At 43.2% G+C, this 18,018-nt stretch overlaps 1 protein-coding gene across 1 annotated transcript in view; it reads right to left on the bottom strand.

Annotated features, from left to right (window-relative positions):
* The window catches only part of INTS8 (integrator complex subunit 8), a 93,964-nt gene that overhangs the window by 1,845 nt on the left and 74,101 nt on the right, over nucleotides 1–18,018 (bottom strand). Inside the window, exons 21-26 of the mRNA XM_073679653.1 lie at nucleotides 16,686–16,804; nucleotides 14,957–15,060; nucleotides 13,592–13,642; nucleotides 13,435–13,508; nucleotides 11,102–11,166; nucleotides 5,066–5,109 (exon numbers count right to left, since the gene is read on the bottom strand). Coding sequence (XP_073535754.1) covers nucleotides 5,066–5,109; nucleotides 11,102–11,166; nucleotides 13,435–13,508; nucleotides 13,592–13,642; nucleotides 14,957–15,060; nucleotides 16,686–16,804 — 457 coding nt within the window. The remainder of the gene's footprint in view (nucleotides 1–5,065; nucleotides 5,110–11,101; nucleotides 11,167–13,434; nucleotides 13,509–13,591; nucleotides 13,643–14,956; nucleotides 15,061–16,685; nucleotides 16,805–18,018) is intronic.

The raw sequence follows: 18,018 nt of genomic DNA, 5'->3' as shown, positions 1-18,018 counted from the left end.
CTTTTCATGCACTGTGTCTTTATAAAATCCAGCTGGCAATTCAGCATCTGTACCCGACAATTTAGAATAGAAAGAATAGAGCATCACACAAAGATTAGATATATATGTGACTGACATGTTTCTAAGAAGTACAGTGACAGTGATTACTGTACTTGTCATTCAGTGTTAAAATAAAGGACTTCTTAAAAAAAATTGGCGTGGGGTTCCCCTTAATTTTAGTCTCTAGCAGAGGTTAAGCAGACGGCTGGGGCAGATGTTTGAAGCCTGGGAAGGGGGTAAAACCCACGGAGCTTCCCAGGCTACTAATATCAGCCCCCAGCTGAATACCTAGCCTTTACTAGCTATCAAAATGGGGGACCCCCAAAAAAATGATGTGGGATCCCCCCTATTTTTTATAGCTAGCAAAGGCTAGGCAGACAGCTGGGGGCTGATAGTAATAGCCCAGGAAGGGTGCCATGAATATTGGCCCCCTCCCAGGCTAGAAACACCAGCAGTCAGCCGCCCCAGAAATGGCGCATCCATAGGATGCGCCAATGCTGGCACTTAGCCTCGCTCTTCCCACTGCCCTGTAGCGGTGGCAGGGGGTAATAGGGCTGGGGTTGATGTCCGCTTATAATACCAACTGACATCAAGCCCAGGTTAGTAATGGAGAGGCGTCTATAAGACACCCCCATTACTAACCCCATAGTCAAAGTTAAAAAAAAACACAAACACCCAGAATAAAGTCCTTTAATTGAAATAAAGACACAATTCTTTATTGTTCTAAATTAAACCATACTTACCATCACGCCCATTCCAGCTGAAGCCAACGATCTCCTGCAATAAAAGTAAAATAATAAAGCAACCTCATCCTTACCTTTCCATGGTTCCCACGACAGCTCCAGCTCTGCTACATTGACATGACAGGCTGGATCGCAGCCGAAAGCTGCCATCCAAACTTGCCATGCCGCAGCCACTGAGAAGAGCAGGCATGCTTGCGCTCCTCAGTGTCTCGCTGTGACGGCATAAAGATGAGCCGAGGTCATGTCCAATGAACTCAGCTCACTTCATGCACGTCACTGACAGCGTGGGAAAATTCTCCTGCGCATGCGGTGAGTGCAGGAGAATTCTCCCACGCTGGGATGGCATTGAGATGACAGGCTGGGTCACAGCTGAGTGCTGCCATCCAGCTTGTCATCCTTCAGAGACATGGCAGAGCGCAAGCATGCCTGCGCTCTGCAGTGTCTATGAAGGATGGCAGCGCTCAGCTGTGATCCAGCCTGTCATCTCAATGCCATCCCAGCGTGGGAGAATTCTCCTGCTCAAGCGCTGAGCGCAGGAGAATTTTCCCACGCTGTCAGTGACGTGCAAGAGGTGAGCTGAGTTCATTGGACATGACCTCGGCTCATCTTTATGCCGTCACAGCGAGACACTGAGGAGCGCAAGCATGCCTGCGCTTCTCAGTGGCTGCGGCATGGCAAGCTGGAGGGCAGCTTTCGGCTGCGATCCAGCCTGTCCTGTCAATGTAGCAGAGCTGGAGCCGTGCTGGGAACCATGGAAAGGTAAGGATGATGTTGCTTTATTATTTTACTTTTATTGCAGGAGATCGTTGGCTTCAGCTGGAATGGGCGTGATGGTAAGTATGGTTTAATTTAGAACATAAACACACAATTTTCTTAATTTCAATTAAAGGACTTTATTCTGGGTGTTGTGTTTTTTTTAAATACTTTACTAGAAATTCATGGCGGTCATGTCTAATATTGGCGTGACCCGATGAATTTCGGGCTTAGGGCCAGCTGATAATGCCAAGCTGGCCCTAACCCCTTTATTACCCAGTGAGCCACCGCACCAGGGCCCTGGATGAGTTAGGTACAGCGCCAGAAGATGGCGCTTCTATGAACGCGCCATTTTCTGGGGTGGCTGCGGACTGCAATTTGCAGCGGGGGGGGGGCAGAAAGCTTGTGCCTCCCAATGCTGCGGATTCCAGCTGCCTAGTTGTACCTGGCTGGACACAAAAATAGGGCGAAGCCCCACATATTTTTTTTTTTTTTTTTAAATTATTTCATGAAATTCATGAAATAACTAAAAAAAAGGGCTTCCCTGTATTTTTGTTTCCAGCCAGGTACAAAATAGGCATCTGGGGGTTGGGGGCAGCCCGTTCCTGCCTGCTGTACTTGGCTGGACACAAAAATATGGCGAAGGCCACGCCAAATTTTTGGTGAAAAATTCAATACATTTTTAAAAAAAAAAAAAAAACACATTTAGGGACTGCATCTTTATTAACCCCTCCACGTGAGGGGTTAATAAAGATGCAGTCCCTAAATTATTATTATTTTTTTATTATTTAATTAATTTTTCCAAAAAATTTTGACGTGGGCTTCGTCATAATTTTGTATGCCAGCCAGGTACAGCATCCAGGAACGGGCTGCCCCCAACCCCCAGATGCCTATTTGTACCTGGCTGGAAACAAAAATACAGGGAAGCCCCTTTTTTTAGTTATTTCATGAATTTCATGAAATAATTTTAAAAAAATTGCCGTGGGGCTTCGCCCTATTTTTGTGTCCAGTCAGGTACATCTAGGCAGCTGGGGGCTGGAATCCGCAGCGCAGGGAGGCCCAAGCTTTCTGGCCCCCCCCGCGCTGCAAATTGCAGTCCGCAGCCACCCCAGAAAATGGCGCGTTCATAGAAGCGCCATCTTCTGGCGCTGTACCCAACTCATCCAGGGCCCTGGTGCAGTGGCTCACTGGGTAATAAAGGGGTTAGGGCCAGCTTGGCATTATCAGCTGGCCCTAAGCCCGAAATTCATGGGGTCACGCCAATATTAGACATGACCGCCATGAATTTCTAGTAAAGTATTTAAAAAAACACAACACCCAGAATAAAGTCCTTTAATTGAAATTAAGAAAATTGTGTGTTTATGTTCTAAATTAAACCATACTTACCATCACGCCCATTCCAGCTGAAGCCAACGATCTCCTGCAATAAAAGTAAAATAATAAAGCAACATCATCCTTACCTTTCCATGGTTCCCACGACGGCTCCAGCTCTGCTACATTCACATGACAGGCTGGATCGCAGCCGAAAGCTGCCATCCAGCCTGTCATCCCGCAGACACTGAGAAGCTCAGGCATGCTTGCGCTCTGCAGCGTCTCTGAAGGATGACAAGCTGGATGGCAGCGCTCAGCTGTGATCCAGCCTGTCATCTCAATGCCATCCCAGTGTGGGAGAATTCTCCTGCACTCACCGCATGCACAGGAGAATTCTCCCACGCTGTCAGTGACGTGCATGAAGTGAGCTGAGTTCATTGGACATGACCTCTGCTCATCTGGATGCCGTCACAGCCAGACACTGCAGAGCGCAAGCATGCCTGCGCTTCTCAGTGTCTGCGGCATGGCAAGCTGCATGGCAGCTTTCGGCTGCGACCCAGCTGCGACCCAGCCTGTCATGTGAATGTAGCAGAGCTGGAGCCGTCGTGGGAACCATGGAAAGGTAAGGATGAGGTTGCTTTACAATTTTACTTTTATTGCAGAAGACATTGGCTTCAGCTGGAATGGGCGTGATGGTAAGTATGGTTTAATTTAGAACATTAAAGGAATGTGTGTTTATTTCAATTAAAGGACTTTATTCTTGGTGTTTGTGTTTTTTTTTTTTTAACTTTGACTATGGGGTTAGTAATGGGGGTGTCTTATAGACGCCTCTCCATTACTAACCTGGGCTTGATGTCAGCTGGCATTATAAGCTGACATCAACCCCAGCCCTATTACCCCACTGCCACCGCTACAGGGCAGTGGGAAGAGCGAGGCTAAGTGCCAGAATTGGCGCATCCTATGGATGCGCCATTTCTGGGGCGGCTGACGGCTGGTGTTTCTAGCCTGGGAGGGGGCCAATATTCATGGCACCCTTCCTGGGCTATTAATATCAGCCCCCAGCAGTCAGCCTCGCCTTTGCTAGCTATAAAAATAGGGGGGACCCCACGTCATTTTTTTTGGGGTCCCCCATTTTAATAGCTAGTAAAGGGTAGGTATTCAGCTGGGGGCTGATATTAGTAGCCTGGGAATCTCTGTGGGTATTACCCCCTTCCCAGGCTTCAAACATCAGCCCCAGCCGTCTGCTTAACCTCCGCTAGAGACTAAAATTAAGGGGAACCCCACGTCAATTTTTTTTTTTTAATAAATCCTTTATTTTAACACTGAATGACAAGTACAGTAATCAACACTGTCACTGTACTTCTTATATATGTGACTGACATGTTTCTATCTATCTAATCTATGTGTGATGCTCTATTCTTTCTGTTGTAAATTGTCGGGTACCGGTGTATGCGCTGATGAATTGCCGGCTTTTCATGTAATACATTCTACATTATTCTTAATTGTTTTCCTTCATGTAGAATTAACCTACAAGGAAAGAAAGGGTTTATTTTTATTCCGATATTTGTGTCCCATTGACTTGCATTGGTTTCCGGTATTGGAATCGGTGATATCCGATATTTTTTGGGTATCAGTCCGATCCGATATTTCCCGATATCGGAAGGTATCGCTCAACACTAGTCAGGTATAATCTCACACAGCTCTGCAGTGAGATCAGACTGTCAGTCATTACATGTCTCACACTGGTAATGCTCCCTTGTATATAAAATGATCTCTGGACTCAGATTCTCCGTGAGATCTACGTCAGGCCCATAGATTTTAACAGCTCATGTATTATTGCAGAGAAAACTGTTTTTTCTTTATGTAAATCAGATTGCAGATATAAAAGGAGTCCCTTTATTCAGCTTCCTATGACCTACACGCCCATATAGACGGCTTAGGAGGATTGATCCTACTGACAAATTCCCTTTAATTTATAAATTGTATTTTTATTTCAAGTTGAGGGCAAGAATAGAACTTAATTAACCACTTTATTAAAGTAAAAACACAATACCCATGTCATAAGAGGTTAAAAACCATCCTTGTATTCATAAAGGATTTACTTGGTTTCTATCGGGTGGGTAGGTGGAGTGCCCGGCCACATTCTTCTAGTAACTTAGAAGGGTTGTCCAGTCTAAAATGAAAAAAAGTGTAGTTTGGAGTAAACAAAATCAACTCACCGCTATTTGTCTTTTATCAATCTCTCCCCTTTTATGATGAAGGTCTGAAGAAATGGTTAAGGCAAAACTAGTTTTAGAAATACAAAGAAGCAGTGAAATTAATATTAAGAAGGTGGTGCACAGAGACCATGTGGCATAGCTTTACCTTATGCAGCATGTGGCATATTTGCAGCAATATTTTCTACCCAAATAACCATTGAGACACAGTCTTTAAAGATTTCATTCCAGTGCTCTGACTTAAGTCACAAAGTTTTGGCATGACGATGTGCTAAAACATTGCGCCTTTTAAGTGTTCTCACGCTGTTTTTTTTGCCCAGTTGTGACAAAGTGGACAAGACAGGAGTATGGCGAATGCGGATCATCACACCACAAATCTTACTTCAGTAGGGACTGGAGTAGGATTTATGGGAAGGCTTACACACAGGTGCATGCCATTTGTCTGACATTCCCTATTTATGAAGAGGCGCCTGATTCCAGCACATCTCCTCATCAAGACTGGCGTGAAAAAACGCTGATCTTGATGTATAGGGCTCAGAGTTCTCCTAGCTAAATGCCATCATATAGACCATTTTAAAAACGTGCAAAAAAGACATCCGGCTTAGAAATCACTACACATGTTAAGTAGTCTTACATTAAGCGGTGTTTATTTTTGACAGTGTTTCATTAACAGTTTTGCACCGTTTGGCTTTTACAGGCTCTTTGTTTCACTGTATACTCAACTTTGAAGTGGTCTGTGGTCATAAATCGGCTCACGGAAGCTCAGGAGAGGAAAAAAAGGACCAAAGAGTTACAAACTCTCCCATTATTCAATCTGAATAAGCTCACAGGTAAATTCTCAATTAAAAAAGTTTTCTACTACTGACAACCCCTTCTCAATCCTTGTTTCCCCCCAAAGTAAAGTAACTTACCACCTCTGACGCTGTCCACGGTGTCTGCACTGGCTCTCCCGGGACTCGCGTCACCTGTAACGTGATCCCTGCGGCCAGAGGCTGATTCACTTCCTCCGGATGCCCGATTTGTCCGAAGTAGGGGATAGTGAAAGTTGCGGCTACCCTCTCACTTCCTCCGGATCAGTGGTGTAACGCCAATGATGGCCTCTCCTCCCGTCATCACAAGTTCAACTGTATCGGCATCTTCGATGCAGAGACCGGAGCAGCGGGGGAACAAGGGGAGAAGCGAGTATTTATTTTTTTATTTAAATCAATGGGTAAATTGTTGTGCCCATAATACTGTGGAGAGAACTATGGAAAGTGCAGTATACTATTTGGAGGGATATGTGAGGGCCATTATAATAGGTCAAGGGCTATGTTAGCGCCTTCCTACTGTATGCAAGCAATTATACAGGGTGGATGCCATTATTCAGTACTGTATGGAGGGCTAAATGGGGGGATCATACTGTATTGGAATCACCATACTTTGCCGGGAGAGTTGAGGTGGGGTACAGTAGGGTCATCATACTGGCGTGTGGAGGGTACTCTTGTTGACTGTGTGCAATGAAAGAGGAGTCTAGGGCTTCAGTAGGAGGAAAATTTTGTAAAGGCTGCAAAGATGTGAGTTCTGCTCCTTTGTGGCTCTACTGAATTTTTTTTTTTTTTTTTTGTCGAACAATTAGAAATCATGGGGCCCCATAGAAGAAGTTCTATATATGCCCCTGCTCCAGATGTCAATTACATCTGTAGGAGAGGAGAGTGAAGCCAGCGCTGACTGGCCACAGGGATCGTGAGACATAATGCCCTGGAACAGCCAGTGCCAAGCTGCTGGAACGACGCAGACACCGGAGGGGCGAATAAGTCGTATTATTTTAGTTGGGGAAAACATAGGGCTTGAGAGTAGTGGAAAACCCCTTTAACGCATTGTACAACCAGAAATAGTGCAACACAGATACTATAAAAAGGCAAATGGATTTTATTTAAAAATAAAAATAAAAAATTGCACCAATGGCAAAAATTATTTTTAGGCAAATTCTTGCATTTGAAGTAAAAATAAAATGGTCCTCAAAAAGTATACAACCACTTTAATTGTGTAGTTAAATATACTACTGTACGTATGCATCGCTTTAATGGGGGTTTGAGCAGGTGCTCTGCCAGCATGCATCACCATTTCTCCACAGCCGATCATAGACTGAGTGGCAGCGTATGCCTGGACAACCTCTTCTTATGTCCACGTATGGATCACTCTGGAAGACACAAACCTGGGCCGTGTGTAGTCAAGCCAGCGGACAGACAAAACTAGTTTGGGCCGCGTTATCTTTTGTTGTGTGGACTGTTGCCGGCCTCCATTTCCATTACAGACACAATGGCCCTTCCTCCTCCATGAGGTTGTATAGTCCTGAGCTCCTATTTCACACATTGAAATGCTAAAACCTCACAGCTGCATGTTATCTGCTAAGCAAAGTGGTCACATAACACAACTACACTGTTTACATCTGGCCAGATGCAGAAAATAGCAAAAGTTGTTCTCGTTACCAATGGAAACAAATCTGGTACTATATAAGTAAAGAAATATTCACCATCATCACTGTCCCTATCAGGAATCATCATCTAGATTCCCTATCAGTATGTCTGGAGTGTGGGAGGAAACCGGAGAACCCGGGAGGAAACCCACGCACACAGGGAGAACATACAAACTCCTAGCAGATGTCATCCTTTGTGAGATTTGAAGCCAGGACCCCAGCGCTGCAAGGCAACAGTGCTAACCACTGAGCCACCATGCAGTGCTAACCACTGAGCCACCGTGCAGTGCTAACCACTGAGCCACCGTGCAGTGCTAACCACTGAGCCACCGTGCAGTGCTAACCACTGAGCCACCATGCAGTGCTAACCACTAAGCCACCGTGAAGTGCTAACCACTGAGCCACCGTGCAGTGCTAACCACTGAGCCACCGTGCAGTGCTAACCACTGAGCCACCGTGCTGCCCATGGGAAAACTGCTGACACTTTCCAAATCATTTATTTATTTTTATTTTGTTAATTGTAAAACTAGAATGCTGTCCAAAAAAAAAAAAAAAAAAGTCAAAAAGTCTATGATTAATTTATTTGGGATGGACAAAAAGAAAAAGTTTAATGAGGCAATGTCACAGTCACCATGCAATTAACTGTAAAATACACACATACACACTGCTCAAAAAAATAAAGGGAACACTCAAATAACACATCCTAGATCCGAATGAATGAAATATCCTCATTGAATACTTTGTTCTGTACAAAGTTGAATGTGCTGACAACAAAATCACACAAAAATCATCAATGGAAATCAAATTTATTAACCAATGGAGGCCTGGATTTGGAGTCACCCCCAAAATTAAAGTGGAAAAACACACTACAGGCTGATCCAACTTTGATGTAATGTCCTTAAAACAAGTCAAAATGAGGCTCAGTATTGTGTGTGGCCTCCACGTCCCTGTATGACCTCCCTACAACGCCTGGGCATGCTCCTGATGAGGTTGGGGATGGTCTCCTGTGGGATCTCCTCCCAGACCTGGACTAAAGCCCCCGTCACACTAAGAAAGATCGCTAGCGAGATCGCTGCTGAGTCACAAGTTTTGTGACGCAACAGCGACCTCAGCAGCGATCTCGCTACGTTTGACACTTAGCAGCGACCAGGCCCCTGCTGCGAGATCGCTGGTCATGTCGGAATGGTCTGGACATTTCTTTGATCGTTGAGGTCCCGCTGGGTAGCATGTATCGGTGTGTTTGACACCTTACCAACCACCTTGTTGACGACTTAAGACACAGAAACACATAGGCGTGCATCGTTATACAGGTCGCCGCATCGTTGGGAAGATCTGACTGTTTGACATCTCACCAGCGACCACATAGCGACGCAGCAACGATCCCTGACAGGTCGTATCGTTGTCGGGATCGCTGTAGCGTCGCTAAGTGTGACGGGGCCTTAAAGCATCCTCCAACTCCTGGACAGTCTGTGGTGCAACGTAACGTTGGTGGATGGAGCGAGACATGATGTCCCAGATGCGCTCAATCGGATTCAGGTCTGGGGAACGGACGGGCCAGTCCATAGCTTCAATGCCTTCATCTTGCAGGAACTGCTGACACACTCCAGCCACATGAGGTCTGGCATTGTCCTGCATTAGGAGGAACCCAGGGCCAATCGCACCAGCATATGGTCTCACAAGGGGTCGGAGGATCTCATCTCGGTACCTAATGGCAGTCAGGCTACCTCTGGTGAGCACACGGAGGGCTGTGCGGCCCTCCAAAGAAATGCCTCCCCACACCATTACTGACCCACTGCCAAACCGGTCATGCTGAAGGATGTTGCAGGCAGCAGATCGCTCTCCACAGCGTCTCCTGACTCTGTCACATCTGTCACATGTGCTCAGTGTGAACCTGCTTTCATCTGTGAAGAGCACAGGGCGCCAGTGGCGACTTTGCCAATCCTGGTGTTCTGTGGCAAATGCCAAGCGTCCTGCACGGTGTTGGGCAGTGAGCACAACCCCCATCTGTGGACGTCGGGCCCTCATACCACCCTCAAGGAGTTGGTTTCTAACCGTTTGTGCAGACACATGCACATTTGTGGCCTGCTGGAGGTCATTTTGCAGGGCTCTGGCAGTGCTCCTCCTGTTCCTCCTTCCACAAAGGTGGAGGTAGTGGTCCTGCTGCTGGGTTGTTGACCTCCTACGGCCCCCTCCACGTCTCCTGGTGTACTAGCCTGTCTCCTGGTAGCGCCTCCAGCCTCTGGACACTACGCTGACAGACACAGCAAACCTTCTTGCCACAACTCGCATTGATGTGCCATCCTGGATGAGCTGCACTACCTGAGCAACTTCTGTGGGTTGTAGAGTCCGTCTCATGCTACCACGAGTGTGAAAGCACAACCAACATTCAAAAGTGACCAAAACATCAGCCAGAAAGCATTGGTACTGAGATGTGGTCTGTGGTCCCCACCTGCAGAACCACTCTTTTATTGAGGGCGTCTTGATAATTGCCAATAATTTCCATCTATTGTCTATTCCATTTGCACAACAGCATGTGAAATTGATTGTCAATCAGTGTTGCTTCCTAAGTGGACAGTTTGATTTCACAGAAGTTTGATTTACTTGGAGTTATATTCTGTTGTTTAAGTGTTCCCTTTATTTTATTTTTGAGCAGCGTACACACACACACATAGAAAATTGAAGGAATAACGTTACTGCAGGTTCAGACTACACAGAGTTAGTAATCTCTAAAAGTTATGGTTTACATAAAAGCTGTGTACACCCAAAAAATCCCCCCAAAAAATCTCAGAATATTTTCACTCTATTAGAGTAATAGACAAAAAAAAAAAAAATCACTGTGAAGTGTGCATAGACTACTAGTCTTTATTGAGTTTTCAAAAAAAGTTTGTGTCATGTGGTCAAAAGGGGGCAGTTTTAGCTCTCATTTTATTTCCGCTGCTTCCCTGAGTATGCTTTTCCTTTTTTAATTCCACCATATAGTTCCAGAGATCAGAGCCTTTTTACGGTCCACATTCCACACTCATTAGAGGTTGTTATCGGTGTATTTACTACCAAGTGTTACACTTTGCACACCCATTGTAGCTGCATTAGAACATGATCTGCATTTGCATTGTCACATACAGTCTGCTTATGTTGGCTTCTATATATTTGGCCTTATAGCCATTTACATATGAGATAATAAAAAGGTATATATTTTATTGTGTATTAGTATTAAAAACTCCTTTGGTCTTTCCTTGTCCAGTCTTAACAATGAGGCAGCAAAGTGTAAAAGAAGTAAAGCTCTTCCTCTTTAGTAGGTAGAAGAATAAACAGAAGTGTCACGTAGATTACTTGGCTAGTTTGTCAGTAGCTGTAGCATTAGGCCAGACGATTACTCCACTTGTACTCCCAGAACCTCATCATAGGGACAATTGCGAAATTTACCAATCCTCACTCCTCATATAGTGACGTGTGGACCTAGACTCATTTTCCAAACTTTTTTTCCCCCCATATATAGAAGTAAAGAACGATGATGCAGAAGCTTCAGAGATCTGCCGTCCGCCATAAATACCTTACAGTCATCTTCGACAAGCTAAGAAGGATACGTGTCAGGTACTCCAGCATCGTCACATCCCAGATGTGATCATAGTAGGAATCCATCGCATCGTGGCTAAAAAAGCAGAATACACAACATTGCTTATTTTCCGTACGTTATAGAAGAAATATAACGTTATGTTAGTGAATCCGTTCTATAGGCTTTTAATGGATTCTGCGGAGCGTCATATATTAAGACGTTCATGTATGGTCAAACATTTACCAGTGTAACCAGAGCCATAGCAGATAGAGCCCAGTTTTCCCTTAATACAAGGCATCAAAATCCTCCGCAAATGAAAATATAATGTACATTTTAGTAAGAAACTGGATCCCCATATCATAATTCTGGGAATTCTGTGGTGCAGTCGATTGGACAGTACAACTTGACGAGGAGAACGGTTGTTCATTTATTCATTTGTTTCCAAGAGGAGTAATCAAACTCAGCATTGTCATTATATTAGCAAATTAGAAAAAAAAAGGATCTGCCGCAAAATACGGAGTTCAGAGTGTAGGGGTACGAAGTAAAGCGCCCCCAGAATGGCTTCAAATTTTCTGTGCTACATTTGCGTAAAATTGAAACCAGCAAAATAGCGGTTTCAAAGCCAAAAGTGCCAGGAAGGGGGTTTAACAAGGATAATGTATAGTAATACACATGACCACTGAGCCATCTGCAGCGTCTCCTGTGCTCACTATGCTGCAACATCATGACGTGCATCGTAGATAAGTCAGTGCAGGAAATGGAGAAGAGGGCCCAGAGAAGAGGGCCCAGAGAAGAGGGCCCAGAGAAGAGGGCCCAGAGAAGAGGGCCCAGAGAAGATAACCGGATGGAGCAGGACTGCACAGATGGATATGGTAAGGCTATGGGGATGAGTGTTATCATTGGTCTTTATTACTTATGCTTGTTATGCCCAGGGGTCTGGAGAGACCTCTGGCGGAATTGGGAAGTGTAATGTGGTGATCAGATTTGCTGATCACTAGTATTATGTATATCAACCAAACCTGAACTGCTATGAAGACAGATAAAAAAAACATTTTTTACAGAGCATTTTGGATTTAAAAAAAAAAAAAAAGCACAAAAACAAAACCACACATGAAAAAACAAACAACAACAACAAAAAATGTACAAATTGTAGATTACCAGAAAACACAAAACGAAAAAAAGAAAAAGAAAAAAAAAGAAGGTTGGCTTCACCTGTGACCCAGCTCTGGAATTGAGGTCACTACTTTATGTAGACCGGCATATACCTGGGGACCAAGTCAATTTAAAGGAAATGTTTCATCAGAAAATGACCCGTTGCTTAAATCAGGTTTGTGTGTTATTTTTTTGGGGGGGTTACTTTGCATTGTAATCCTGTCCGTGACAAGAAGATCATAAAGAGTTGATACCCTAGTATATGGTAGATAACACAGCTCACATTCTCCCTCTCCCTGCAAAATGACCTTTGCCCACACTAGAGTATGTACAGTTAATACTTCAACATGACCAGCAATAGACTGATCTGTTTAGATGTGAAGAACAGGAAGGAGTCTAATATTTGGTTTAGTATTCAGCGTGGAAATTACTATTTTTTTTTCAATATGGATAGTGATATAAATAATAAAAACAAATAAATACACAGACATAAAAATCTCATTTAAACAATAGGGCCCCAATTAATCATGGTCTTTGCGCCTGTTTTTTGTCTAGTTTTGGGCCTTTTTTGTTTGCACATAATTATCCCACTTGTGCCTTTTTTGTAGTCGGCTACATTTGCTCGTTCACCTCCCCCTCTGCTTTTTGGGCACAGTTTAGTAACTCCAGATATTTTCATTCGATTCATCAATTGCGAATTTATATAAAAAAAATTTGGTGCAACTCTACTCCAGTCTCCCCCTCCTCCAGTATAGTTTTATGCACTTTTTTTTTTTCTTCACAAAGTCAAGTTTTGTGACATTTTGAAAAACATGCGACTTTTTGCTCAAAAAGTTGCAAAAATAATCAATTAATAGAAAAAAAAGCCAATCTTTGACTTTCTGCAAAATTCAACAACTGCTTTGCTCCATTTTGATGAATTTGGCTCAATAAACGTCAGACAAAAAAAAAAAGGGAGGAAAAAAAAAAAAGAAAACGGACTTAAAAAAAAAATGAAAATGATGAATCGGGGCCCAAGTCTTTTTCTGATGGCACAACGTTTTAGAAATTGTATTGGAATTCCAGGTAAATGCAGGAATTCGAGCTCCTGGATGTGTACAGTCACCAAATGTATTCTATGCCCATAGTTGTGGGGGTGAAAAATGAAAAAGGAATAGAGGACACCCCCTGCAGACCGTGGTGCACCATTGGTGATGGCACAGCTTACATTACCTATTCTGTTCCTGCAGGGCTTTGAAGGCCGTCTTGTAATCCACTTCTCGGAGGAATTGGCAAAGTATGGCAACCTACAGAAAATAACAGGACAAGTGATCTACGGCACCGCTGTGCTGCTCTGCAGCTTCGGGTCTGGTCTGCAGCAGATTCATACCTGCGTGTGGCAGTTCAGCAAGGAGCAGCACTTTATCATCCTCTTTATCACCTATGGACCAAAAAGTTAAGAAATGAATCGAAAAAAAAAAAATATAAACTATAATATAATATTCTAATTTAGTGAGATGCACCTGTATATTATATTATATCATCAAAAAGTTAATTTATTTCAGTTCTTCAATACAAAAAGTGAAACTCATATATTATATAGAGTCATTACAAACAGAGTGATCTATTTCAAGTGTTTATTTCTGTTAATGTTAATAATTATGGCTTACAGCCAATGAAAACACAAACGTCATTATCTCAGCAAGGTAAAATAATAAACAAAAAACACCTGCAAAGGCTTCCTAAGCGTTTAAAAAGATTCCTTAGTCGGTTTCAGTAGGTTCCACAATCATGAGGAAGACTACTGACTTGACAGATGTCCAGAAGGCAGTCATTGACACACTCCACAAGGTCCCAGAGTTCCCATTTTCATTTGGAAATCAAGGTCCCAGAGTCTGGAGGAAGAGTGGAGAGGCCACAATCCAAGCTGCTTGAGGTCTAGTGTGAAGTTTCCACAATCAGTGATGGTTTGGGGAGCCATGTCTTCTGCTGGTGTAGGTCCACTGTGTTTTATCAAGACCAAAGACGTCTACCAGGAAATTTTACAGCACTTCATGCTTCCCTCTGCTGACAAGATTTTTGGAGATGGAAGTTTTATTCTCCACCAGGACTTGGCCCCTGTCCACACTGCCAAAAGTACCAATACACGGTTTACACACAACAGTATCACTGTGCTTGATTGGCAGCAAACTCACCTGACCTTAACCCCATAGAGAGTCTATGGGGTATTGTCAAGAGGAAGATGAGAAACACCAGACCCAACAATGCAGACGAGCTGAAGGCGGCTATCAAAGCAACCTGGGCTTCCATAACCCCTCAGCAGGGCCACAGGCTGATCGCCTCCATGCCACGCTGCATTGATGCAGTAACTGATGCAAAAGGAGCCGCGACCAAGTATTGAGGGCATTTACTGAACATACATTTCAGTAGGACAACATTTCGGATTTTAAAAACATTATTCAAGCTGTTGTTATAAAGTATTCTAATTTACTGAGATAATGACTTTTGTGTTTTCATTGGCTGTAAGCCATAATCATCAGCATTAACAGAAATGAACACGTGAAATAGATCACTCTGTGTGTAATGACTCTATATAATATACGAGTTTCACTTTTTGTATTGAAGAACTGAAATAAATTAACTTTTTGGTGAGATTCTAATTTAGTGAGATGCAGCTGTATACATATTTTCTCAATGTATTTGCCCAGACGGAGGAGGCCCATTTTGCAGGCACTTGGTCTGTACGTGTCCTCACCTGGTCTGTATACACATCTGGTGGGACTTGCTTGGTGAAGAAATCAGAGGATACAGCCCCGGCCTGCAGATAATAGTTCAGCGCTGCGGAATACTGATTGCTTGCTGTAACAAAAAAGAAAACAATTCTACAATGTGATATGGCTCACTACCAATCCTCAGTCATAACGAGTTTGTTTTTTTTTTTTTTTTTAAATATACATTTTTTGAAGACGAAGAAGCTGCATCACTGCCTCATTTAAAAAAAAAAAAAAAGAAGAAGTGACATTAAAGGGTTAATCCCACCATACAAAATGATGGTACTTCTCTAGCCTTCACTTGATTCTCATCTGCTAGCATTGAGAGAAGCAGATGAGAATTTAGTTGGCACGGGACCGCTAGAATTCAAAATTGCAAACTGGGGGGCGGTGAAATGATCGCTGCTCAATCTGCCAATCTCCAGAGAAGAGGAGCGATTCCTGAAGCTTCTTCCAGTTGAAAAACAGATGTTTGTGGACCCCTGAAAAAACTAAGTGTGAATATACCCTTAGGCTATGTTCACACTAGGTGTTTTTTTTCAGCTTTTTTTAATGCAAAATTTTCAGCTGCATTCTACAGCACCAGCTAAGTCTGAGATTTCAGAAATCTCATGCGCACACCTTGGTTTTTTGTCCTCAGTATTTTCTGCTTTGCATATTTTTTTTTTGCACAATAGAGCATGTCCCTTCTTTCAGCGTTTTTCACCCATTGAAAGTAACGGGTGGTGAAAAAACGCTGCAAAAAAACGCAGGTATCAGGTTTTGCAGCGTTTTGGTGTCAAAATCTGATGAAATAGAATCAGATTTTATTTTTTTTTGCACTAAACTTTATCAGAATGCACAAGAGACAAATGCAAAGAGGGAGCAAAAAACACAAGAAAAACCTGCTTTTTTCCCGCAGCTTCTTTAATGCCAAGAGAGCAGGTTTTGCTGCAAAAAAAAGCCTAGTGTGAACATAGGCTTAGGCTATTGCTTGTGGTGGCTGCCAAGCACAGAGGTTTATACTGCAACTCTTCAGGCATTTAAGTGGTTTCTCCGATACGGAGGTCCGAACAGACAAAGAAATTATTCAGGTTAGAAACAGGACATAAAACAGTGAGCAGAGCACTCACATAAAAACGGCAAGGGCTGATTCATCACTGCAAATCCGCCAGTTTTTTTAGCGTGAACATCTCAATTAGTGACTTGTTCATTTGTCATAGAAAGATTTGTGCCTTTTTTTCAAGCTGTTTTTGTTAGTTTTCTTGCTTTTGCAAATGTTTTACAGATTAATGAAATATGACTGTAAGGTGATATTATAAACACCAGTTATTTTGGCCCAATTTGCACAATTTTAGCCTTTGTGCAAAATTGATAAGTCGAGTGCGCCATTTTGAGGTATTTAGAGCAAAAAATGTCAGCAAAAAAAAAAAAATCACAAGAATAAAAAAGTGACTTTAAAGAAAAACAAAAAAAAAAAACACAAAATGATGAAATTAGGCCCCAAATATACAGGAACTCAAGTTTATGGCTATAATATTATTAGTGTATGTTCACACGTGTCGTTTTGGTTGCAAATTTTCCGCAGCATATTTTGTGCACAAAAAACCTGCAGCGTTTAACCATACCAGCACAGTCAATGAGATTTCTGAAATCTCATGTGCACACTGCACTTTTTTGTTGAGAAACCTGCAGATAACTGGACATACAACAGCTGTTGAAAATTCCACTCACCAAAATAGATGTCGGCCTGGATGATGAGCCAAGAGTGGTTATTGGCATTGATTTTCAACGCGTAATTTACCAACTCTTTCACAGTGACGGCAACTGCATCAAAATCTACTGCCTGGAGGCTGAGAGGATGAAAGGACAGAACATTACTGGCGTAGATGTAAGGTCAGAGCAGCGCACAGCTGAGACACGTACAGAGATCGGCCATTCACTACAGAATGCTAAAACACATTGCTGAAAATAAGCGCTACGTGTACGGCCGTCCGAATTGTACGTGCTGATCTGAAGCTACCCGGATCCTTCCAGCGCCAGTGCCCCTGCGCTCCTCCGAAGGTGCAGAGGCAAGGCCGCCTCATCTAGCAGAATCGGAGAGCGCACAAATCAGCGTAACGGCGCTAGCATGCCTCTGGTCTAAACGGTCAATTATTAGGTCCTCCCCAAGCATGCAAGATGACGAGAGGCCAGGGAGCGTGCAGATCCAAAGTAATATAACAATAAAACATTACAATTGCAACATGGAAGTTGAAAAACAAAGGAAAAAAAACAGAATAATCAGCATGTGCAGCAATAAAGGCACCCCTGATTAATACTTGGTTGCACACCCTTTGGCATTGCCGACAGCCTCCACACGTTTCTTGTAGCCATCTATAAGCTTCTTGCACTTCTCAGCTGGAATTTTCTCCCACTCTTCCTTTTGCAGTTTGTTCAAGCTCTTGAATGTTTGCAGGGTTCTTTTTCCCAATGGCAGATTTCAGCTCACCCCAAAGATTTTCAATGCGAGTGAGGTCAGACCTCATTGCTGGCCATTTTAAAACAGTCCATTTTTTCTTTTTCAACTATTCCTGTGTACTTTTGGATGTGTGCTTTGGGTCATGGTCTTGCTGGAGGACCCATGATCTTCGACTCAAACCAAGTTTTCTTACACTGCGTAGGACATTTCGCTCTAAAATCTCTTGATAATTCTCTAATTTCATGATTCCTGTGATACGGTCAAGGCCTCCAGTACCAGACGCAGCAAAGCAGCCCCACAGCATTATGGATCCTACACCATGCTTAACTGTTGGTAAGGTGTTCTTTTCCTTATAAGCTTCATTGCGCCGTCTATAAACAAACTGCTGCTTTGCATTGCCCAAAAGCTCTATTTTTGTTTAATCCGTCCACAGAACATTTTCAAAGAAGGATTGTGGTTTGTCAAGGTACTCTTTGGCAAAGATCAGTTATTCCATTTTAAGTCTTTTTTTCAGGAATGGTGTTTTCCTTGGCCTTTGCCCACAAAGCTCTGCTTGGTTTAGTGTTTGGAATATGGTACTTGTTGAAACTGTGACCCCAGACTGTT

Source organism: Phyllobates terribilis, unplaced genomic scaffold, assembly GCF_046119375.1.
Source record: "Phyllobates terribilis strain yellow unplaced genomic scaffold, ASM4611937v1 Scaffold_4__5_contigs__length_816908805, whole genome shotgun sequence".
Lineage (NCBI taxonomy): Eukaryota > Metazoa > Chordata > Amphibia > Anura > Dendrobatidae > Phyllobates > Phyllobates terribilis.
Note: the sequence above shows the minus strand (reverse complement) of the source record. Positions and strands in the feature narration are given on the sequence as shown.